Source organism: Protopterus annectens, chromosome 6.part0 (genome assembly GCF_019279795.1).
Source record: "Protopterus annectens isolate FY-2018-M chromosome 6.part0, PAN1.0, whole genome shotgun sequence".
Classification (NCBI taxonomy): Eukaryota; Metazoa; Chordata; order Ceratodontiformes; family Protopteridae; genus Protopterus; species Protopterus annectens.
The window spans coordinates 175,438,665-175,464,481 of record NC_056737.1 but is presented as its reverse complement, the minus strand read 5'-3'; the positions used below and the strand labels follow the sequence as shown (position 1 = coordinate 175,464,481).

The following is a 25,817-nucleotide window of genomic DNA, read 5'->3' as shown; positions in this document are numbered from 1 at the left end:
CTCGTGTATTTTGTTATGGACACATCTGCACAGCTATGTACCCTCCCTCACATTATGGGTCAGCTGGTGACCCTCTCCATTGGGCTGGACGTACCTACTGGTGGTGTGCTAACATATGATACGTTTCACTTCCACATGGTATGGCTATCAACACTACGTTGGACTACGGGCACACTGTTTTCATGTAATTTGTTCAAGGGTAGGGACCCGTTATTCCATACCATGCATTTGTGTTTGCTTCTTCATTTTCTGTTCGCAGGGACTATCTTGCATGCTTTGCATACGTTTCAGTATCCACGGACACTGATAGGTGCGGTTACTGTTGCAGGCGGAATATAATATTCAGCAGTTTAGGTTGCTCATCGACAGCCGACATTGACACGCCTCCATGCGCAACTTCAATACGCCCCATGCACTCGTGCACGTTTCCTATGCACGTGGCTGTGGCGGCTGCGCACCTTCATTAATATGCATATGGCGCGACTACTCCATATATATGCCACATGGCCGGCGCAAGCCTTATGCCGGCCTTGCGCCGAGTTTCATGAATCCCGGAGAGTATTTTATTTTATATTTATTTATTTTTTGATTGAGGAATTATGTGAGTTGGGGTTGTACTCTACCTGCACTATAAGCCTTATACTGTTTATTTTAAGCTTTGTTTGAAATTTTTGACAGAAAAACTTGCTGATTTTCCATTTTTTTATTTGGGTTATGATTGTTTGTGTTGACTGAGCAGGTTTACAGCATTTTAAATGAGTGTTTAAAATTGTAACTTTCCTGCCATTTTGTATGTTAAACATTTCTGACAGGATGTTTTTTCATAAGTTTATGCTTTATTCCTTGTCTAAGGGTGTTTTATGTTGTTTCTAATCATTTGGGGTTGATACTAGCTTTTTTATTAAAACTGGGGGGGGGCTTTTATGACATGTATTTTGTGGTTTGAACTGTATTACTTATAAACAATTGTCTTGTTATTCACTGTACTGTTCAAAATATTATCCCTGCAGAAATAGACTTCAGATTGTTGTTTAGAGGAAGAACAGTGGGATTTGTCATTTTTTAAGGGCCGACTGTTCACCCATTCTTTGGTATTGTTCTAGCTATTTTTTGTCCCATGACTTGATGGATTCAGATTTGATGCCCCCACCACCACCATCATCTACCCCTTGTGCAGCTAAAAACACAGAAGTCAGTCAAGAAATATGCCTATGACTTGTGACTCCACAGTTGCCTTGGGCAGGCTATCAGACCATTCACCTTCTTTTACCTCCAGGTCTCCTGATGTGGTGTTAGTACCATAACTGTGCATGGCGCAAGGGCCAGGCACATCTTCCAGGATTGTACCCTTGCCTGTTTATATTACAGGAGAACCAGAGTAGGTGCAGGGGAAGTCAAGAGTGCAGAATCTGTTGCCAGTGTTGGTATGTCTCCTTCTTCGGATTCTCCCACTAGTGTAGTGCATGCAAAAAAGAGACAGAAGACCCACCATGTTGCAAGGTAACAGTTTCCATCTGTGTTTTCATCTGAGCTGGTGGCTATTGCTAGGTCCATTATTCAGGCCACTGATTATGGGTAGCAAACCCAGATTATAAGTAACACCTTTGCTCCCACCCCTGTTCAGCCACCCAAGGATCCTAATTTTTGAAAAGGATTTGGAATTTGAGGTTTCAGAAGTGTCAGAGTTTGATAAGTCAGTTTTCTTTGAGTATAAAGAGATTCAGAAACTCAAACAGATGTTTTCTTTCTCCCAAATGATGGCTAGATTTAGGGATGTATTCATTTGGGAGCAGTGTTCAGCTACCCTTGAGATCAGCAGATCTTTTGTAAGATGAGGCCCTGGACATGATGACCTTCCCTCCATTGCTTCCAACATTGGAGGATGTTTTTCAGGAAGCTTGCAATTCTCCTGTGCTAAATGAGCCTCTTCTTGAAAAAGTGTGTAAGAAATTCAGGGTGTGCTCGGCCATGCCTGGACTCCAAGCCCCCTTATCTATGGACCTTGCTTTTGTGTCCCCAGCAAACTTCTCCAATAAAAAGATAGTCTTCCTCAAACCCAGTCCTTCAAGTTAAACTAGGTGAGTGGCTAGAATCTCAGGAAAAGAAGCTGGCACAGTCATTTAAGGTATTTAATTACTGAGTTTTATGTGAAAGTCTGTGTTGGGATGCATGTATAGTTTAAATAAGTTCATTGCATTGCTACCTGTGGAGCAGAAAGACTATGTTAAAGAGAGTGTTTTCAATATTTCTTAACTGTGTAAATCTGCTTTAAAGAGTGCCTTGGAGAGGGCTGATACTGTTTTTAGAAATTCAGCAACATTAGCTGGGGTAAGGAGGTATGCTTGGTTGCACAACCAAAACTTTTCTGATGAGTTAAAAATGAGATATTGAATGCTTCACTTTATGCTGATTGTGTGTTTGATATAACAGCTAACCAGATCCTTAAACACTGGGATAACAGAGGTAAACTGAGCCCAGGGGTGTCTAAAATGTTTCATATTCCCAAGTTTTCCTCCTCCTGTCATCTTCCTGGGGTGTTTATTCGACACTGACAAAAGAATGGCTTTTCCTACCGAAGACAAGGTCTTGTCCTATCAGACAATGTCTCAGGAATTCACAAGGAGGAATGCAGCCTCGGTAAGAGAATTCTTAAACATTCTAGGACTAATAGTGTCCTTGATTCTTGTGATACCATTGGCCCATCTCCACATAAGGAAAGTCTTTTCTTTTTTTCTTTTTCTTTGTAGACTACAAGATTGTGTTAATTTTTCTTGCAGATATCAGAGGTGACATTCCTTTTGACCAGAAATCCCAACAGGCTTTTGTCTAAGCAGATTACCAGCAGTAGAAGATTTGGGAATTTCTAGAATGCTAGAAATCTATTAGACTTTTCTTTTTTCATCCAGTTCTTCTGTAGCACTGTAGATGAGTAAATACAAAATGCTAATATTCTCTAAACTGTTATGGATGCCTCACTGGACCTCTGCTCTCCTTGGCTAAATGAGATTCCGGAACTTCATATGCCCACCAAAATTAGCATGGGAGTTAGCAGCTTATATGTAGTTTTTATGGCTAACACAACTTTTTCTCACACTTTGCAAATTATGATTGCCTGCAGAGCTAGAAGTACATCTGTTGCTTTTTCATGTACTTAAAAATGGAGGAAAACAGTTTATTTAACTTAATGACAAGAAGCAGAATGTATAGTCAAGCTCTTACAGGCCCTGGTTGATAAAGGCAATACTATGCAAATTAGACACTACTTTCCATGCTAAAATAATGTGTAGTAAACAAATAATGGCAATGCCTTAGGAATGGATTGTGAATTTCAGTATTTTCAAACATGTATCTATCTAATATACTGTGAGTGACCTCCCAAACCTCCTGTAACAGAGGCACATGGGATATATGCAAATGACCCTTATGAACATCAGGTGTTTCAGCTATATGGTGATTCTGATTGCCCATGACTTTTACGTTTGAAGTCGTTTTAATGGACAATTACAAGCCAATAAAGCCAAACCTCACTAGCTATGGATATGCATATTTCGGCCTTGTTATGACCTTATCAGCATAGCATAGCATAAGCAGAGTGTTTGACCAAGCATAAGAAACACAGGGTTGATATACCCAGCTGATGTCATTATCATTAGGGTAACTGCAAAATATCCCAACAAACAAATTAAAACAAAGAGTTAGATGGTGACACTGAAAAACCAATCAGAAAAAAACTAAATGAAAACTCCAGCCAAGGCCAAAATATGCATATCCATAGCCAGTGAGGTTTGGCTTTATTGGCTTGTAATTGTCCATTAAAACGACTTCAAACGTAAAAGTCATGGGCAATCAGAATCGCCATATAGCTGAAACACCTGATGTTCATAAGGGTTATTTGCATATATCCCATGTGCCTCTGTTACAGGAGGTTTGGGAGGTCACTCATTGGAAGTTCTAGCTTGGCTGGAGTTTTCATTTAGTTTTTTCCTGATTGTTTTTTCAGTGTGACCTTCTAACTCTTCTAACTCTTTGTTTTAATTTGTTAATTGGGATGTTTTGCAGTTACCCTAATGATAATGGACATCAGCTGGGTATATCAACCCTGTGTTTCTTATGCTTGGTCAAACACTCTGCTTATGCTATGCTGATGAGGTCATAACAAGGCCAAAATATGCATATCCATAGTTAGTGAGGTTTGGCTTTATTGGCTTGTAATTGTCCATTAAAATAACTTTAAACGTAAATGTCATGGGCAGTCAGAATCGCCATATAGCTGGAACACCTGATGTTTATAAGGGTCATTTGCATATATCCCATGTGCCTCTGTTACAGGAGGTTTGGGAGGTCACTCATTGGAAGTTCTAGCTTGGCTGGAGTTTTCATTTAGTTTTTTCTGATTGTTTTTTTCAGTGTGACCTTCTAACTCTTTGTTTTTATCTAATATACTGTCTAACTGAACAGTTCAGCTTACCAGATTTCTAGACCCAAACGTCTGGTTTGTTTGTGCCTTTCGGCTTTTCCCGGTTAGGGGTCGCCACAGCGGAACCCCAGTCCACTAATGATTGGCATTAGAGTTTTACATGCTGGCTTGCCGGGCCTAACACACAACCTTCAACGAAGGAACGCCCGTTCACGCATGTCGCCACACAGAAGACGCTCTAACTGAGAATCGAACGGGCAACGTCTAACTGTGAGGCGACAACGCTACCACAGTACTAGACCCAAACTTCTGGTATTCGGTCAAATTTCCTTACAGTAGTAGTTTCTGGGAGGATCAACATTTTCACTACATATTACACTTCTGTACTTTTAGACACAGAAACATGGAAAGCAAATATATTTCTTCACTTCTGCAGTTGTTCTCCTTCAGCTATGGAAGATATTTCACCACTCAGACAGTGTCATCCCAAGAGGCTTAATGAATAACACACGGATAGAGTGAATTTTGTCCAACTTACATGATGCCTGTAGTTCAGCTGAAATCTCTAGATGAATTTTTACCACAACACAAACCACAAAGTTAGCTCATTAGTCTTAAAGTTATATATACCATGTGTTCTAAAAATCCCTGTTCATCGTTAAATCACAGTTTCAGTATCCTAAGCTTCATGGAACATATCCTGCCAAGGACTGGATGACCATCCTGCTTCCAAAGTTTTAGAGCATTTTACATGTGCTGCAGCTATTTTACAGCTCAAGATGAGTGGTATAAAGTCAGTGGTTAAGTCACCAAAATCTCCAAACTTTCTTGACATCAAAGAGCACTCTCTAGTGCAGCTTCATGAATTTGACCATTAGCTAGCACTTCTTCTCAGCTGGGCAGATAAATACTCTGTTTAGGAATACTTTCCAGTTTTACAATTTCTGTTTTTTTTTGTCTAAAGAAATATTTAGCTTTCTGTCAGAATCTGTTGCTGTTGCTGGGAGAAAGGGTTTCATTGGTTATCACTAAAGAAATATACCTTAGAACTTTAGTTTTTAGTCAGGAAAGACCACTTTTTTAAAACTCCACTGTCTGCTTGCCAGGCACTTTTTTGTAGAGACATTGACCTGGGACCTCAGTTAATCCTTCTCTGATCCTCAGATAGACAAGTTGTAGGAGAGGCTTTGGAATTGACTCCAGCTTTCTCCAGTTGATGACTCTGCTGTGGTGATATCAGCTTCCTTGGATCATTCATCAGCTTCTCTTGGCTGTTCTGGTGCTGCTCCTTGGTTGCACTGTTCTGCCAATGGAGAACCACTCTTGTCAGCATCTGAGGAGGGAGTGGACATTGCACCTTTGTAAAGCCACTCTAAGGCATAGAACCATTCTTCGGGATTCTCTTCTTCTGGTGGATCATTCTGGAAAAGGAAACAAAAAAAATATGCAGTTTTCTTCACTTGTGCCCCTGTCACCTATGATTAACAAGAAGGATTTACTAAAGGATTATTTGAAGCCTCTCACTCTTTATATTGAGTATTCCCTTTATTTAAAAAAGAAAATATATTTTCTTTTCTCTCAGATTCTGTTTCAGTCAGAGGGACAGGAGTTAGAATTAGACTGTGTTCTCAAGTTCCTACTCCAAAGAATGGGAAAATCTGACTCTGAGTAAAGTTATTTTCTTCAGATTTATTACCTGAAGAGTTGTCTTTTTCTGATACAATGGCCATACTAAAAAGTTATTTCAGTGGGAACAAAAAGTATTACCAGAGTCCCAGCACAGGTATTATGATTAGTTATTTGTGGATTTTCCTTAACTTCCAGCTGTTCCTCCTGTTTTACCAGCCTGACAGTATGCTTTCCGTGCAGACAGCAGTCTGGCTGATACCTTCCTGCCCCGAGAAAGTCTGATAATTTGTGTATTGTTTCCCAGGCCCACATTTTTTTCAGACCGTGGATCAGACCCTGCAGTAATTTGTTTTACAAAGCTATCTTCTACCAAATACCTTATGTTAGCTGACTGTATTACTTTTGACAAAGATGGAAAAGCCTTTTATAGGTTTTGGAAGAAAGTTTATGCTGTTTCCACTTCAACCTTCAGAATAGTGAAATGTCAGACTCATATGTCCAAGTTTCTTTTGGCTTCCTTTGACAGTATAAGAAAGTTAATTGCTGACCTTCCTTCCTTCAGACTTTAAGGTATCTCTGAATTCTTTAATGACTTCTGTGTCTCAGGTAACTAGACATTCTTTAAAATGCTCTTATGGCACTGCTGGTGCTGTTTCTAAAGCAGCCACCACTGGGTCAGTGAAAAGATTTTCCTGCCTATGTTATAGGAATTCACCACAGGATGTCAGAGTTGAGCGTCTGAATGTTTCCCTGAATAAATAGGTGTTGTTTGGCCTTCTGTTGCTGAGGAAAGAGTTGATGAAAAGTGAAAGTTAATTCATTGGGTTAGCCACATTTTTCAACCGTGTATGCCAACATATAATGGAAACTTTCCTTTCAGTTCAAGTTCCTTTTATAAGAAACAGAATAAACAATCCCAGCAAGGCTCATGCAAGCAATAGTTCAGAAAGCAATGGTGAGGAGGTTCAGAAAAGAAAGGAAGGTCCTCTCAAAACCAAGGGCAAGCAAGGAAAGCAGACTGTCTATATGCTTTTTTATGCCACCCCACCCCCACACTGGCATTGCAGTAAAGCTTTCCCAAAGTCTGTTTCTTGACACTTCTCTCTATGGCACCAGATAACTTTAGACACTTGGGTTCTGAAAATCATTTAAAAAGGCCATAACTGGCAGTGGGATCCCATTCTTCCTTTTCAAGGGATTCCTATGCATCCATCCAATCAAATCTTCCTGGTTTCTCCTATTGTAGATCAAACACTGTCTTACGGAGTTATAGAACCTCTTCCCCTGATAAAAGGGGGAAGGGTTTTATTCAAGAATCTTTTGGATGCCAAAAAAAGAAAGAGCCTGGAAAACTGTCCTAGACCTTTCTTTTTCTAAACCTTCACATCAAAATCCTAAAATTCAAAATAATGTCTTCTTAGTCCTTTAGTAAGTCTTAGCTCTGATTCTACCTCTATTTTTTTCTAGTAACTCTGGATTTAAAATATACTTATCACATTAAAATTTTCATTTACTTCAGACATCGTATGTGTTTTTCTGTATCTGGTTTACATTTCAATTTGTGTACTTCACCCTTTGGATTGTGAACAGCTCCAAGAGTGTTTACAAAGTGTCTAGCTCCTGTAGTTGCCCATAGTGGGCTGCAGGGTTTTGACATTTTTCAATTTTTACTTAACTGCCTTATTTTTGTAGATTCTTTTGTATCAAGAATCTCTGATTTGGGTAAAATAACTTTTCTCAGTGTAGGATTTTAGGTAAACATAAAGAAATCTTATCTTATTCTTTCTTAGTGGATAACTTGATAGTGTTTTCAGGATGTCTCCTGTATACAACCCTCGTGATGGTTGTCTTCCTAAAGACAAAGGGGAATGTTACAAGGGGGCAGTTTCATAGGTGTGTACTAGGCTAATGGCCCTGGAGCCTTTACAAGCATAGCCCATAGAAGTGCCCTGGCATTGTGCCGCCCGCCATTAGTTCCCAGTGCCTCTGTCAAGTAGAGCCACTGGAGTGATCTGATATTTTCCAGCCAGACTCTGGCATCTGCCATGAAATATCTCAAGATTCTAGGTTTCATGGCCTTTACAATTCTCACAATTCAGTTAGCCAGAATGCACACATGAAAAATTCAGTTTGGACCCAATACCAGCCCCTCATATAATTTCAAGTCCCAGTGCTGGGGTTTATAAAAAGGATGTGAATCAGTTGTCTCTCAACCCAGGTCTCCATTTTGTCCTTCCAGACTCTACTCAGTCACTAGCCTCAGATGCCTCTGACTTTGCTTGGGGGAGCTGTATCTAAGGAAGTGAAGGTTCTGGGTCTGTAGAACAAGCAGGATAAATCAAAGCACATACATGTCGATGAAAAGATGGCACTAATAAATGCTCTGAAATCTGTGAACCATCTTTGGATTCCAAGCCCTGTACTAGTAATCACAGATAACACTATACGGTTGTGGTAAATAAACAGAAAAGGGGGAACTAGATTCTACCGACTTTGTAGACTAGCTGTGGCATCCTAGGAACTAGCAGTTCAGCATAGTCTGACCTTTTGGGCTACTTATGTTCCATCACAGAAGAACATTATAGCAGGCAAGCTAAGCACGATGGAACATACTCCCATCAATGGAAGTTGTACCCATGGGTCTTCCAGAAATTGATTCAACTGGGGGAATACCTCAAGTAGATTTGTTTGTCTCCACTCACAACAAACAGTTAAATGAATTCTGCTACAGGACACCTTGTACAAAGGCTTGGAAGACACATGTTTTTCATTCCCATCATCAAAAAGGTTCCTGTGTGCCTTTTCACCCTTTTCTATGATAACTAGGGTTCTTCTAAATGTTCAGAGGGACTCTTCAGAGATGATTTGGCCAGGACAGTGGTTGTTCTCCCTTTTTTCCAAATGGCAAAGGAGAATTACAGGAAGGACTTACTTACACAGGTCAGAGATTGTTTGATATACCCCAAACTTCAGTTTCTTCATTTTTTGCCTGAATGATAGAAGTTTAAAACCTTCTAGACACCTTTTTTTTCTGAGGACATGCCACATATGGTAAAGCAGGCTAAACAGTTGCTCCTAGAAAATCATATCTGTCTAAATATCAGATATTTTCTAATTGGTACCAAAGCAAAAACAGGATCTTTTTAAGGCCTAGACACCTCTGGTTCTACAGTAGGAGTTATCCTCTGGTCTTTCCTTACTCTTCTACTGAAATTCTACTCTCAGCCATCTCTGCTTGACTGGCCATGGATTCCTCTCTTTCTACCCTGCCTCAAATGAAGTAGTTTTTGAAAGGGGTTTTGCATATCTCTCCACCTGGAAGACAGGTGGCTCCATCTTGGGATCTTAATTTTGTACTGGAGAAACTTACCCATCTAATGTTGTCCTTTTCATTCCTCCTCACTATAGGTTATGATCCAGTCCTCGGATCTGACTTAGATCCAGCCCTCTAGGTTCTCCCTCTACCCATAATACTCTATTCCATCCCAATTGCCTCAGATCTCGTTTGCCACCATTGTGACTGGTTAGATGTAGGTTAGATGTAGGTTCTGCTCTTGAGAATTGTAAGAAAATTTATTTCTTATTGTTAACTGCTAAAATTCTCTAATTGTCTTCTATAATCCTTAGAATTTATTCCTACATCCTCCCTCTTAGTGGTTTCTGGTGTTCTTAGACCTTTAGTCAACCTTCTTTCTACTAAGTACATAGTAGTCTTCGTACCATTGTTGGTACTTTCTTTTACCTGATTTTAAAGATATTTTCTTTAGATACCATAGTTGGTATTTTCATCCTTTCATTCCCATTCCAGGCTGTTTCTAATAATTACTATTTTTTGGTAATTTCTTGCCTAATTATTATCTTTTTTCTTTAAAAAAAGTTGTTCATTTTGTTGTTTTTATTTCTCCCTTTCCTATAGTTATGCTGGAGAAACCAACAGGTTTAAAAAGTGCACTTCTTGTGGGCATTAGATCACAAATTCTGATGCCCACAAGAAGTACGAGTATTGTCTAGGACCAGACCATCTTAACATGGTCTATACAGTATGTTCTACTTTTAATCCGAAAGCACTGGCTGATAGGTGAAATAAGCTCATCCTGAAAGGCTTACCTCCTGCTACTTCTGGGGCTCAAACCCCTCTAAAACAGCAAAATATGTTTCTTTGGCTTCCCAGAAAAGGTAAAGGGCTTCCTTGGAGCTGATAGAAAAGGTTAGAAAAATCTCTTATCCAACAACCTTGGATCCTAAACCTCTTGGCCTTCCTCAGATGCAAAGACCTCTTCGGATCTGAAAGGATTGGCTCCTATAGTGATATCTCCTTTGCCTTCTACTTCTACTTCTTCTTCCAATCCTAAGCCATCAGATCTGAGAATCAGTACATCTCACAGAAGCCATACTCCAGAGTACACAGTTAAACCTATTTCTCTTTCCCTTCCCATGCAGTTATTCCAGACTCAGAAGAAACATTGTAGATCCCCTTCCACAGTGTCCTCTAGGTCTTCCAGAAGTCTGTCTGAGGCAGATGTGAGCAGGTTAATATGTAAATTCCTCAGAGCTCAGGTCCAGATGGGGGTTCTGCCAGCTCCGTCCCTTGCTGGACCTGTGAGTGTGCCTTCAAAGCCCGTTATGTCTCCCTCTTTGATCCAACCCATGGTTTCAGAGTCTCATGATCTGAGATCCCGAAGAGGTTTGGTGTCAGTTCCAAAGAAAGTTCTTTCCTCCACTCAGATGATTTACCTGTCTGGTTCTGCTCTGATACCCTCAGATCAGAGCTGGTCTGGGTGCCGAGATGTCGGCGCCGGGTCTGAGTGGTTGGGTTCAGCTTCCATTTTGTTGGATCCATTCCTCCCTCCCTCTCAGAGCTTCAGCCATGGACAGCTCAGATCCAGTTCCCCCCTTGAGGTTTGGATCCGGGGGTGGCCCCGACATACCTTCTTCTGAAGCTTAGGCTCAGAGGAGGGGGAAAGGGTTTCCCCTGGTCCTTCAGTGTTCAAAGTGGTAGAAAGGGTCTTCTTTCTCCATAGAGAGCCATTGTCTCATGTTTCGGATCCTGTCCCCTTTCCCACATTTGCTCCGAGCTCTGAGTCCATCAGACCTACTCCACAGGGACAGCCAGTTCCAGTAAGTCTCCAGACAGTTGCATTAGTGGAACTTCCCCTTTCTTCTGATACCTTCCCTGAACATCCCACAGAGGAGGTCCTCAGAAGAGGACGTGTAAGAGGAGACACATAGACTCCCCAGTAAAGTCTCTCATGGAAGACACTGATTTTGATGAGAGAGAAGGATCCCCCAGATCGCCACCTGATGACATCTCCTTTGGAGATATCATAGAAATCCTTAAGCAGAAAGGTGGCTGGTTGTCCCAAACTCCCCCTGCTGAAGTATCTATATTCCTAGAGGCTTTTTGTGCTGGGCCATCTACGTCTTGATTGACCCCCCGGCGGACAAATGTATTGATCTGGTTTCCTGCTGGGCACTGTTGAGCCCATCCACAAGCACCCTGAAAAGTTTTTGGCCCATCTTCAAACTGCCTTCACTGGAGCAAAGAAATTCCTATTGATGTGATGATGATGGCGGCAGCCACTAAGAAAGAGCTAGCAAAGCGGAGCTCTTCTGTCCATCCTCTGAACAGGAAGTCCAGAGCATTGAACAGATTTGGAAAGCAAATGTTCACCTCAGTTACCTTCACTCTGAGTTCATTTAACTAGCTGGGACATTTTACCATGCTGCAGAGTGATTTGGCTAAAGAGCTATCGAATACTCTCTCTTGAGTCTGTGTCTGCTGAGAATTTCTAAAGGACCTCCTCTCAACTGGCCACTGTTTTGTCTATTTCAAATGCTTCAATGAAGTTAATCTCTCATACAGCTGAAGGTACCCCAGCAGCAGCCAGTTCAAGTATCACCATAAGGGCTGTCTTTTTCTATGCCCTTTAAGGCATCCTTTATTAATGTCCCATGGTCCTTCATTGTTTGGGCCATCAGTTAAAGATATGATTACCTGCAGTGAAAAAGATGGAATAATCCTGTCTGCCACAGGAATCAAGTTTTCTACCCCTCAAAGGAACTTTTCTAGAAACCAAAGAGGTGGTAAGAAGATGTGGTTCTGTAAATCTCAGGGACATTTCCAGGATTTGCATGGGAATAACTCCTCCAGTGGCAGAGGAGGAAATTTTAATGGTAGGTGTCACCCTAGAGACAGAGAAGGCCTCCAGAACTAGGGCTTTAGAGAAGCATTCTCTGACAGGCCCTATCAGCGCTCCTGAAGTGCTGCCCAACTGTCCAACTCTGGAAGCAGTCTGGGGTCGATTCTCTTTGCACCTGGACACCTGGACAAATATCACATCAGATTTATGAGTGGGAAGAATAATATTCAGAGATTACTACATGCTCTTTTCCCCTCCTTGTTAGATGGAAGCTTCCTGACATTCCAACCAGTCAGAGGAAGGAAGCAGCACAAGAAATGCAAAAGCTGCTAGAAAAAAAGAGTCAATCAGAAGGTCCCACCTGACCAGATAGCATTTGGAACTTACTCACACTTCCCTTTAGTGCCAAAGAAAACAGGGGACCTCAGACCCATTTTGGATCTAAGCAGTGTGAGCTACTATGTGAAGAAGGAAAATTCATAATGGTCACGGTTCAGTCCATCCTGCCGTTTTGGCACAAGGATGACTAGCTGTGTTCTATAGACCTTCAGGGCTTGTACTACCATATAAAAAATAGACAGATGATCCAGAAGAAATCTTCATTTTTCAGCTGGGAGCCAATAATTACAAATTCAGATCTCTGCCCTTTGGACTCACCACAGCCACCAGGGTGTTTACCAAATGCGTGGCAGTAGTGGCAGCTCACTTGAGGCTCAAAGGACTCCAGGTGTTTCCATAGCTAGACAAGTGGTTCCACACTGCCCCTTCCAGGCATCAACTTCAACAAGTCAGGGGCTGTTTACTCCAGATTTGCAATGTCTTAGGCATTTCAATCAGTCTTGCCAAATCACAGCTTGCTCCATTTCAGAGCCTGCACTGTGGTCTGTGTCAGCTGCAATAGTACTGCATCCCATAGCATGCTTCATTATGTGAATTCTCCAGCGGACCTTAGCTGTACAGTGGTCCATTCTACATCAGCCCCTGTCATTTCAAATAAATATCACCCTGATTTGCAAGCACTACATTTGTTGGTGGATTCACTGTGACAGTCTCTTTCTGGGCAGACCCTTTGTTCTTCTGAATCCAGTTGCCAAAGTGACTATAGACATTTCCCAGCTGGGGGAGGGGCATTTGTTGGGAACAATGACCCAAGGCATGTGGTCTCCCAAGAGACCAAATTGCATATCAGCATCCTAGAGATGAGAGCAGTCCTTTTAGCATTGCAGGCATTTCAAGAATCTCTCCTCCTGGAGGCTATTGCACTTCAGAAGGAAAACATGTCAGTAGTCTAGTATATCAACAGACAAGGAGGAACCCAATCTTACCCCCTGTGCAGAGAGGTCATGAGAGTTTAGGGATGGGTGATCTCTTCAGACTGCTTTCTAATTGTAACGCACATCCTGGGGAAATCCAACATGCTGGCAGACAAGCTAAACAGATCTATTCTAATGCCTCACAAGTGGTCTTCTAATCACTCAGCAGCAAATACGATCTTTAGGCATTAGGGACGATCTTGCCATGTCCTACTTGCCACCCCTCTCAAAAAGAAATGCAGCAAGTACTTCACTTTGATCCCCTCCTCACGGGGAGACACTGAGAGATGCTGTGCTTCACACTTAACGTCAGATCTCATTTATGCTTCAGAAATTTCTAATTGTAATGCACATCTTGGGGAAATCTAGTGTTGTGGCAGACAAGCTAAACAGATCTATTCTGATGCCTCACAAGTGGTCTTCCAATCAGTTGGCAGCAAATATGATCTTCAGGCGTTACGGCCGACCTTGCTATGTCCTATTTGCTACCCCTCTCAACAAGAAGTGCAGCAAGTACTTTACTCTGATCCTCCCTCGGGAGGTGGGGAGACATAGAGAGATGCTGTGCTTCACACTTGGCGACGTATTTCCTTTATGCTTACCTTCCTCTCCCACTGATTCCAAAATTCGTAGAGGAAGCAAGCAGGCTGAAGAGCTCAGTAATCCTCATTGCTCCTTCTGGCCTCAGCAAGTTTGGTTCCCTTTCCTACAGTCTTATTTTTGTTATCCTGAATGGATACTGGAGCCTCATCAGGATCACCTCTCTCACCCATCAGGGATTCAACATCCCAACCTTCATGCCCTCAAGTTAACCACTTGTTTTCTCCACTTCCAGTAACAGACAGTCCAGGCTCTCTTCCCCAGTTTGTGATATTATTTTGGCTTCCCAAAAAGCTTCCACCAAGAATGTTTACAGGAGCAAGTGGAAACGGTTTTCTATTTGGGCTTCTGACCACAGCGTCGACCCCTTTTCAGCTCTAACTTGCTATTCTTTTTCTTACAACTTTTTTTTAAATGAAGGAGCCAGTTTTTCTTCAGTTAAATTTCAGTTGGCAGCAATTTCAAATTTCCATTCAGGAAATAAATCTTTCTCTCCATGGCTTCTTCCAGATTATGTAAAGCATTTATTAAGGGCAATTTTCTTCTCAGACCCCCACTAAAGGCTCCTTCATCACCTTGGAATCTTACTGTGGTTCTTCACAGTTTAACTCAGAAGCCCTTTGAACCATCAGAAAAATGTCATCTAAAATTTCTTTCATGGAAAATAGTCTTCTTGGTAGACAACTTCAGTAAAAAGAATTTCTGAACTCCAGGCTCTGTCAGCAACACCATCTTACATTGTTTTTCATAAAGACAGGGTTTCTGTACAGACTAACCCTTCCTTTGTACCTAAAGTGGCTTTGGAAAATAATATCAACCAATCCATTACTTTACCATTGTTTTTTCATTTTTTTCTGATAAGGGAGAACACATGCTACATCTCCTTGATATGCAGACAACTATGTTTTTATCTTAACAGATTATGGCCGAGGTGGTGCAGCGGTTAGTGTTGTCACCTCACAGCAAGAGGTTCTCCCATTCGATTCTCAGCTGGAGTGCCTTATGTGTGGAGTCTGCATGTCCTCCCCGCAGTCAAGTGAATTTAAAGAGATGCAGGTAGGTGTGAGCGTGTGTGGGTGTGCCTTCTTTGAAGGTTGGGCGCCGGGTTGGCAACTCGACACCGTAGAAAATTCACTGCCAGTCATTAGCGGACCAGAGTTTCGCTGTGGCCACCCCTAACCAGGAAAAGGTGAAAGACAGTTTTTTAGAACAAAACAGTTTAGAAAGTCAGATCAGCTTTTTGTATCTTTTTCCTCAAATCTCCTGGGTCAGTCAGTCTCAAAATTTACCCTAGCTAAATGGATTACAGACTGCATTTCATTGATTTACTCTCATAAAGGTTTAGTTTTACCAAGATCTCCTTGAGCTCATTCATCTACTTCTTCGGCTTTTTGGTCAGGGACCTCTATTGACAACATTTGTGCAGCATAATATACACTAACCACCTCCACTATGCATTGAAAATAATTTTGTTGCTTAAGATCAAAGGTATTGAATCTTCTGTGCCTTTAGGTAAAGTGAATATTATTAATGTTAATTGCACTAATTAGCGTAATTGCACTTGGATGATTGTATAAATTAGGGGTGTGCTGTGATATGAGTATTCCTTGAAGGCAAAAAGCCGAGGTACCAGAATAAATTTTACTTGAGAATTTTTTGCCCTGGTGTTGTGCTTTTTGGAGCTTTCCTTAGTCTTGTGTTTTTGTTGAACATTTGTCCAGCAGCCAGATGGTCCAAGGCTCATACCTTTGTTTCTCATTACAAGTTGGACATCATATCTAGAAACAGAGCCTTCTTTGGTTCGGCAGTGCATCATAATATCCTTCCATGCGAGCCACCCATGGTCTACATAGCTTGGGACTCTATCCCATTGTGAGAAAGAATGAAAAGGACAACATCAAATTTATACATTTTGTACTTACCATAACTAGGCATCTATGTTGCCCATTTTCATTCTTTCTCACCTTCCATTACATCGGTCCCCCATTCCATTTTCCTTCTGGAAGAACCTATTGAACTATGTTTGGAACCCACTGTTCCAGGTTTGAGCCCTATCTTTATTCCCATCTATCCTTTCTCTTTGCACTATTGGGAGATTAGGCAACAAGCTCGATCTGAGGCAATGGGGATGGAATAGAACATTATGGGTAGAAGGAGGAGCTTGAGAGAGGGATCTAAAGTCTGGTGTATGAGGCCAACTTGGATCCGAGGATTGAATCTGAACTCATTAGTGAGGAAGACTGAAAATGGGACAGCAGAGATGTCTAGTGATGGTGAATACATAACTTATAATTTTTCCCCTTTGGACCTTTTCATGAGGCTGTTTTTGAAGTTCTTATCTTGGAAAATAGAATTACTGACTTCTGCAAAAAGAGTATCGAAGTTGCAAGCTGTTGTGGTGATTCAGCCTGCATTGTCTTTCACAAAGATAGGGTAACTTTGAGTACAAATTCTTCTTTTATGCCTAAACTGGTTTCAGAGTTTAATTTGACCCAGGCTATTCATTCTCCCTGTTTTCTATGTAGAACCACAAAATATGGTAGAAAGAATTCTACACATTCTGGATGTCCACAGGCAACTCCAGCACTACATTGTCAGGACAAAAACCTTAAGGAATTGTAATCAATTGATCTGATGTCTATTTTTGTCCAGTTCAACACATGATTTATTGGATCCAATCAGATCCGAACTCAGTGCCGTCTCTGAAGTTATGTGGATTCAGGGTTTTGACTCCACCCCTACCCATAATTCCCTCCTCTCCACCTTAGTACCCTAGATTTTGTTTGCCACCTAAAGCATCAGATGGGTTTCTACGAGGGCTCATTCATCAGAAAGTATATCCTCACAGTGTGGTTCATATCCTTCTGATCTCCTCTCCTCCAGGGAGACTTGTTTCTTGTTGTTTTTTCACCAAGGCTGGCATAATATAAAAAAAGCTTTTTTGCTACGCAGTTTAGGGTTAGGCAATAGGACAGTTTCTTCATTGCCTTGTGGTACTTACTTTCTTGTAGATAGCTAGTTTCTTTCTTTTGGTGGGCCTTTGTTTTTGTTTTCTTAAGACCATCACATTGGTATTGGTATCATAGGCTGTACCGTCAGTTAAAATGTTCAAGATGTCTGACGGTCAGGGGTTTAAGAAGTGTGACAAATGTGGGCACAAAAACCCCTCAAGATCTGCATTCTTTGTGTCTACTGTTTGGTTGCTGCCCATCTTGACAAAGATTATGAAACAACCTGTGCCTCCTTTGGCACTAGGGCTCTTTAAAATCAAAGTGAAAAATTAATAGTGAAAGGTCTTCTTCCTCTTCAGACAGAGTCTTCCCTTCTTTGATGCATCATCTTCATCCACTGCTGTCTATTCTCCAGCCAAGATGCAGGGCAAACCCAAGACCAAGGACAAAGACAAGCCAAGAGAATCCAATGAGAAGGAGAAAAGCGATCTAGAAAAGTTAGAAAAATAGGGGAAGAGGTCTCCGGATACCATTGCTTTGACTGGTCCAGATCCTAAAGTTTCTACAAGGTTGGATCCATCAGTACCTCTGATATGACCTTCCTCTCCTCGGCTTCAGTTCTTACTTAAACCTATAAGCCTGAGGTTACATTCTCCTACTCTGCAGAAAAACAGATTTTTGAGACCACCCTCGGTGGCTTCTTCTGTTCATTCATCTAGAAGCTTTACTGATCAAGATGTGAATAGAATGTTGAGGAAGTTCTTGAGAATGCAAATTCAGCTCGAGGTTCTGTTTGTGCTAACACCTCTGAACACACAGAGTATTGGTTCAACAACCCTTCCTCTCTCTCTCTCTCTGTTTCTGGTACCAGTCTATCCATTGGACCCAGCTATCCTGAATCCAACCTGCCCTGGTGTGCTTTCTTGGAACTAGCAGTTAATGCTACTTCGACTCCAAGTGTATTCCTGTCCCTTTCAACTCTGATGCATTCAGATCAGAAAGAGTCTTGGAGCAGAAACATTGGTGCTGGGCCTGGAGGGGATGTGTCAACTGCAAAGTTATCAGAGCCATCTCTCCCTCTCAGGGCTTTGGCCATAGACAGCTCAGATCCAAGATTAGCTTTGTGGCCAAAGACTGATGATGCCGAGGAGTTCACTTCTTCTTCAGACAGGTGGAGATCTCACTCAAGGCCAAAGGCGGCTTCTGCCTTCGAGGCTTTTGAGTGGGCTTTGCATGTGCCAAAAGAAAAGGTGTTACCACTCAGCTTGGCTTCAACCCAACCTGAAGAAGATACTGCATCTTCTTCCTTTTCTTCTATTATAACAGGGACAGCCAAAACCAGGGACTTCTGAGATGGCTCATTATATGAGTTCCCAATGTAGTTCCAACCGGTCTGACTATCCACCAGTTCAGGATTACAGGAAACAGATGTGCAAACTGAAGCACATAGACTCATCCCCAGAGTCATTCACAGAAGACACAAATTTGGATGAAGGTGAAGGCTCCCCTTTATCCCTCTCAGAAAATGTCACCTTCAGTGAGATCCCGGAATTGATTAAACAATGAGGGAGTTGGTCCACAAATGAACATTCACCAGGTGATACCATGTTCATGGAGGCCTTTGGTTCCAGCTTCATCCTGGGTAGTACCATCCTGTTGATCCCCTGATTGACCTTATAGCTCAGTGAGCATTAAAGGACCCTGATTTGGTGGAAACTATACTGAAGAAACCAGCTAATATCTTGGCAGCACCCAAGGGCAAGAACCATTGGAGCAGAAGCCCACCAGTAGATGCCAGGGTGGTAGCAGCCACTACCAAGAAGGCATTATCAGAAAAAAAGATCCTCTGCCCACCACTCCCCAAACAGGAAGTCTAAGGGATTGGGCAGGTTTGGGAAATGGACATATGCTTCAGTAACCTTTGCCTCTGAGCACTGAACTATTCTAACACGATATGTTTATGTAACACAATGCTAGAGAGACTTGACTAAAGAACTCTTCAAGTTTGTCTCCGGTAACTTACCTGCGGATGTTCAGTAGACTGTTAAAGTACAGCTCACTACCCTTTAGTCTGTATAAAATGTTACAATGTAACTGCTATCTAAAGCAGCTGATAGTATGGCAAAGACAGCAGACAGTAACATTACTGTATGCTGACATGCCTAGATGCATCTTTGTGACTTTGCTGAAGGCTTTAAGACTTCCTGCCCTGTTTGATGATTTCACACTTGTTGGGCCAAAGGTAAGACATTCTAACCAGGAGTTAACAAGATGATAAAACCTTCTGTACAGTGGGAATCCATTTTTCCACCCCACAGAAGACCTTTTCTAGGAATCAGAGGGGTGATATGATGTGGCAGAGGAGGAAGTAACTCTAATGGACGTTGCTCAAAAGGCAGAGGAGGACCACAAAATCAGGGCTTTCTTGGTCCCTTCACTAAAAAGCCCTACCAGCATTCCTGAAAGGTTAACCCTACTACTGCACTTTGGAGGTAGTTGGGGGAGGGGTGCTTATCCATGTACCTACAAGCCTGGCAAAAAATAACAACAGATTCCTGAGTGCTAAACATAATTTCCAGAAGCTACTCAATTCCCATTTCTTTCTCCCCAATGAAAAAGAAGAAAGTTCTTGCCATTCCACCCAGTCAATGGGAACCTGCGGCAGCAGCAATTTCCAAGCTGCTAGGAAAATGAGTCATCCAAATGGTCTCCAAAGACAATTTAGAGGCTACAGTCTATTCAAAATTATTTTTGGTACCAAAGGTGACAGGGGACCTCAAACCCATTTTAGGTCTGAGTCATTTAAATCAGTTTGTAAAACAGACAAATTTCTAGATGGTCACAATCCAGTCCAATTTGCTCTTGTAAGGAAGGACGATTGGATGTACTCAATAGATCTCCAGGAGACACACTATCATATAATGATAGAGAAGTGTTCCAGGAGGTTTCTCCATTTCTGGCTGGGAGCCAGTCATTACCAATTCAGAGTGCTGCTTTTTGGTTTCAACACAGCCCCCAGGGTGTTCACCAAGATAATGGCAGTGGTTGCAGCACATGTATATCTGCTGGGGATTCAAGTTTTCTCATACCTCAACAACTGGCTTCTTACTGCTAACTCCAAGCATCTCCTGTTACAGAGTCTGGGCCTTCTTTACCACCTAATGCAAAACTTAAGAATCACAATATATTTACCCAAGAGTCATATGGACCTATCACAACAAATAGAATTCATTGGATGCCACCTGGACTCAGAGTAACACATTGCCCCACTCCAGAGTGCTCTTTCTATGCCTGGTAGCTACACAGGTACTTCAGCATCCTTCACCCTCAGCCAGGTTAATTCTATGAGTGTTAGATCTAATGGCCTCTACGGTCTTACTGGTTCCACTATCCAGGTGATACATGAGGGTACTCTAATGGACTCTTTTTATGCATTGGTATCAAAACGTTTACTCATTACATACCAAAATTTGCATTACTCAAATATGCAGAAATCATATCAGCCAGTGGATTACATCTCTGTTAGAGATGGAAGGCCTTCCTTTTCACATGGATCCACCATTGGCTGTCGTAGCCATGGATGCCTTCCTTCTAGGGTGGCGGGCATTTCAAATGGAGAATGGTCCAAGGTTCTTGGTCACATCTAGAAGCCAATCCTAACATCAGTGTCTTGGAGATGACAGCAGTCCTCTTAGCATTGCAGACATTTCAGGATATTCTCCCCAGTCATTCACAGAAGACACAAATTTGGATGTCTCCCCAGCAGTCTGGTACATCAAAAAACTGGCAGGAGCTAGTCGTACACTCTTTGTTGGGAAACCATGAAGGTATGGCAATGGGCAGCGTCTTCACACTGATTTCTGATAGCAGTGCACATCCCAAGGACATCCAGTGTGCTAGCGGACAAATTAAGGAAAACAGTCTTAATGCCTCATGAGTCCTTCAATACAACAGTGACAGCTTTAATTTTCCATCTCTTGGGCCAGCCTTGCTGCGATCATTTTGTGTCCTACCTGAAAAGCAAAATTACTTATGCTCCCCTCCACAGGAGACAGTCACCAAGGGACGCTTTAGTCCACAGTTGGCTCCCAGGTCTCCTTTGTGTATTTCCCTAGTTGTCTCTAATGAACAAATTCATCCAGAAAGCAAGAAGGCACAAGACCAGAGTGATCCTTATTGCTCCCTTCTGGCCCCAACATTGTTCCCTTTCTCGTGGCATCTACTAGTACATACCCCATGACTGTTGGATCAGTAATCAAATCTCTTGAGTCACCCAGGTGGATTGCCTCCTCTGGACCAAAATCCATGGAGCTAACCACTTGGTTCCTCCAGTTCTGACTTTAGCCAGAGACTCCAGACTTCCAGCATCAGTTGCTCAGATTATCCCAGTGTCTTGGAAACAGTCCACCAAAAAGATTTATCATAAGAAATGGAAAAAGTTTTTTTTTTATCTGTTAAAAAAGGAATAGATCTATTTTCAGCACCCATCTCTTCCTTACTGGAATTTATGTCTGAGCTTTTTCATAGTCGTTACAGTTTCTCCACTATCAAAGTACAAAGGGCTACAATCTTCAATTTCCACACAAGTCAGAATGACACATCCATAGCATCATAAAAAGTTGCTAAAGCCTTTTAGAGGGGGAACATTCCTCTTATGATTGCCAATCAGAGACCCAGTCCTTCCATGGGATATTGCTGATGTGCTCCAAGCATTAACTCAACCTCCCTTTGAACCAACAGCATCAGCAGATTTAAAGTCTCTCTCTTGGAAGACAACCTTTCTTGTGGTTATTATATCAGCCAGAAGAATTTCAGTTACAGGCCCTTTCTTTCAAACCCCCTTACATGATTTCCATGAGAACAAAGTTTCCTTAAGGGCTAACACATCTTTTCATGCTAAAGTGGCATCTGAAGCAAATTTAAACCAATCCATCAATCTGCCAGTGTTTTTTCCTAGATGCTCCAACAAAGGTGAATATACTCTGCATATGTTAGACATTCATCCCTAACTCAGATTTTATCTTCATAGAATGAAACACTTCAGGAAATCTGATCAATTGTTCATTGCCTTTGCTAGACCAGAACTGGGCAAAGCAGTTTCTAAGGTTATTCTTTCAAGATGGTTGCCAGATTGTATTTCCTTTGTTTTCACTGAAAAGGGTCTGTCCCTCCAGTGAAAGCCAAAAGCTCATTCCACAAGGGCAATAGTCACTTCTACAGCCTTTATGAAAAGACTTCACATTGATATTTGTCCTGCTGCAACCTGGTCAGCAGTTCACACCTCTGTGTCTCATTATAAATTGGATGTACAATGTAGATCACATTCTTCTTCTTTTTGTTCCAACATTCTCAGGAATGTCCTTCCATGATACCACCCAGGTAAGAACAGCATAGGAATCTGTGTCGTGTTGAATCGGTTGAAAATAGACAACATCAGAAAAAAAATCAATGTACTTACCATAATGAGAGATCCATGTTGTCTGATTTTCATCCAGTTCAACATCCCTTGTCCCCTTCCAAATTATCATCTCTTGCCTTTTGGTAAAAAATGGATCTTACTTGTATGCTGTCTGTGAACAGTCCTGTCAGACTGTGATCCTTTTCTAAATGTTACCTGTCAAGTTAGTAATTAACCTTGAAAGGGTTATTATATCTCTAAATTGTCTAGCTGATAGGTAAACTCGATCTGAGGTACTAAGGTGGAGTGGATGGAATTATGGGTAGGGGAGGAGTCAGAGCTCTGGATCCATGAAGCTTTGTTTATGGTGCTGCAGTCAGATCTGATTGGATCAGACAACCCATGCATTAAACTAAATGAAAATCAGAAAACACAGATCTATTATTATGGTAAGCACATAATTTTCATTTTATTTCCAATCTAAGTTAAAAAAGAGACAGTCAGTGTCAAAACAGACAACTTCTACATAGTAGTCTCATGAAATTGCTTTTTGTTATTCTTGCTGTAATAAGACACATTTCCTGGGGAAGGTCAGACCTCTCTCTACCAGGACTTTGGCCTCTTCTGTATTTTTTTGGAAACGGATGGGATCCGGCAGCAACATGGTCATCTGTGCATTCCTTACCAAGCACTATAAACTTGATTATTTCTCTAGATCAAGGAAAGGCTTTACTAGAAGTCTTCTCTAGGAGATCCTGGACTCTGATCCTTCTTCTTACTTCCTTTTATTCTAAGTTTTGGTATTTGTCCCACATAGCTTAGGGTACTACAACAATGATCTGATGATGAACGGAGTATAGCTGTGTAACTAAGCTTACCATAATAGTAGCTGTTCAAACAGATCACTGTTGCAGCAGGAACATCCTCCCTTCACCCCCACACCTTTTTCATTGTTTCTTATGCCAGGGTGTGCTTTTTATCATTATCTTCTTCTGCTGACACACATCTAAATAGTAGGGTCTAGCTTTTATTATTCTGAGGCAAGAAAGCTCAGATTTTTCTGTTAACACTGACTTTATACAGTAATCCTCAAGCTGTACAGCAGTCAGAGTGCATGGAAGTGCCCTAAAGCTTTGGAAGCTAGCCAGACATCCATTCTTTGGCAGGATATGTCTCGGAAGAAAACTTAGGCTACTGCAACAGTGATCTGTTCAAGCATTAACTGTTAAGACAAATTTACTTATACAACTGTACTAACCTCAAATAAGATTCTGTTGTTTACTTATTTCCTTATAGCATTCCATTATCCCATTGGATCGTTTTCAAATTGAGGAGCTGGTACAGAGACTGGACAAAGATAAAACAGGAATGATTGACTACAGGTGACATTTCTTAGTTACCTTACCCATTTTTTATTTTCTGTCCTGTTATATCCTTATGTTTTCTCTTCATTTCATTTACTCCATTATTACTTCTTGTGGCATATATGTTTTTGGAATAATCCATATGTAGGTGTGTGTCTGTATACAGGTTAAAAAAAAAAAAAAATATATATATATATATATATATATATATATATATATATATATATATATATATATATATATATATAAAATGTATGTTAATGTGTGTATGTCTGTGAATGTGTGTGTCCTCGTATTTTATCAAGTGAGGGCTAGAGAAGAGGATAGATGTAGTGCATGTCCGAGAATGTATGTTTCAGGGTTAGAGGTAAGGGTTAGGTAACAGGATAGATTTAATGGTGTATGTATGTGCTAGTTCTTGTGTGTGTGTGTGTGTGTGTGTGTGTGTGTGTGTGTGTGTGTGTGTGTGTGTGTTTGAGCCTCTCATACTTAATGGTAGTGTTACAGCAACTTTTTTTAATCTAAGGTGTGTGGTTGTTAGGGTTTGCTATGTGTAGGTGGTGCAGAGGGAGAAGCACCCTCACACCACCTTAATAATATGTAGTAACCCTAACTTTAAAAAAAAAGTACTTTCTTTTCCATAACACTACGACTAACTAATAAGACAACTTAAGAGGCTGATGTATACCTAAGAGTCTGCATATACCTGTTGAGGCTACACACTCAAGTGCGCTAGCCTGTGTTACATATTTGTTGCATTTTCCTGCTGTTTGTTGCAAAAAAGAAAAAAAACAAAAAAATGATCCTTGTTTCCCATCTTTCCTGACCTAGAGTAGTCCAAATACAGGCTTTGCTGTATTCTGGACTTTTGGAAATTTCCTGTGTTGCCCAGTTCCTTTCTTGGATAAAGGGAGGCTTCTTTGTTCACCAGTGGCAGTGCGGAGCTTAGAGCAGCCTATCTATCCCTGGAGGAGTGTTCCCAGCACCAGAATCTGGTAGTCTATTGGCCGTTTTGGGCCAATTTCTAGCTCTTTCAAGTCCCCCTGTATAAAACCTACTTTAGCGCGGTTTTTGCACTTGTTACTACTCAGCCAAGCTCCTCGTGGTCCTGCAGAGTGGTGCTAGCAGCAAGAAGGCTAAAAGAGTTACTGCTAACCTGATAAGTGTTTTTTTCCTGCTACTACCTGGGCGACTGTCCGATCTAGCTAAACGGCAAGTATTTCTGCTTCTTGAACTGTTTTAAACTGTTTAAAGTTGTTTTTGCACCTGCACTTTTAAAGTTTGTCCTGTTTGTTGCATATACCTGTTGAGGCTACGCGCTCAAGTGCGCTAGCCTGTGTTACATATTTATTGAATTTTCCTGCTGTTTGTTGCAAAAATAAATAAATAAATAAATAATCCTTGTTTCCCGTCTTTCCTGACCTAGAGTAGTCCAAATACAGGCTTTGCTGTATTCTGGACTTTTGGAAAGTTCCTGTGTTGCCCGTTTCCTTTCTTCGATAAAGGGAGGCTTCGTTTTTCACCAGTGGCAGTGGGAGCTTAGAGCAGCCTATCTATCCCTGGAGAAGTGTTCCCAGCACAAGAATCTGGTAGTCTATTGGCCGTTTTGGGCCAGTTTCTAGCTCTTTCAAGTCCCCCTGTATAAAACCCGCTTTGGCGCGTTTTTTTGCACTTGTTACTACTCAGCCAAGCTCCTCGTGATCCTGCAGAGTGGTGCTAGCAGTAGAGAGGCTAAAAGAGTGACTGCTAACCTGATAAGTGTTTTGTTTCCTGCTACTACCTGGGCGACTGTACGATCTAGCTAAACTGCAAGTATTTCTGCTTCTTGAACTGTTTTAAACTGTTTAAAGTTGTTTTTGCACCTGCAGTTTTAAAGTTTGTCCTGTTTGTTGCATATACCTGTTGAGGCTACACACTCAAGTGCGCTAGCCTGTGTTACATATTTGTTGCATTTTCCTGCTGTTTGTTGCAAAAAAGAAAAAAACAAAAAAATTATCCTTGTTTC

At 41.4% G+C, this 25,817-nt stretch overlaps 1 protein-coding gene across 1 annotated transcript in view; it reads left to right on the top strand.

Annotated features, from left to right (window-relative positions):
* Positions 1-19,208: 19,208 nt before the first annotated feature.
* The window catches only part of LOC122803792, a 53,760-nt gene continuing 47,151 nt past the window's right edge, over positions 19,209-25,817 (top strand). The window contains exons 1-2 of the mRNA XM_044073479.1: positions 19,209-19,292; positions 23,745-23,830. Coding sequence (XP_043929414.1) covers positions 19,209-19,292; positions 23,745-23,830 — 170 coding nt within the window. The remainder of the gene's footprint in view (positions 19,293-23,744; positions 23,831-25,817) is intronic.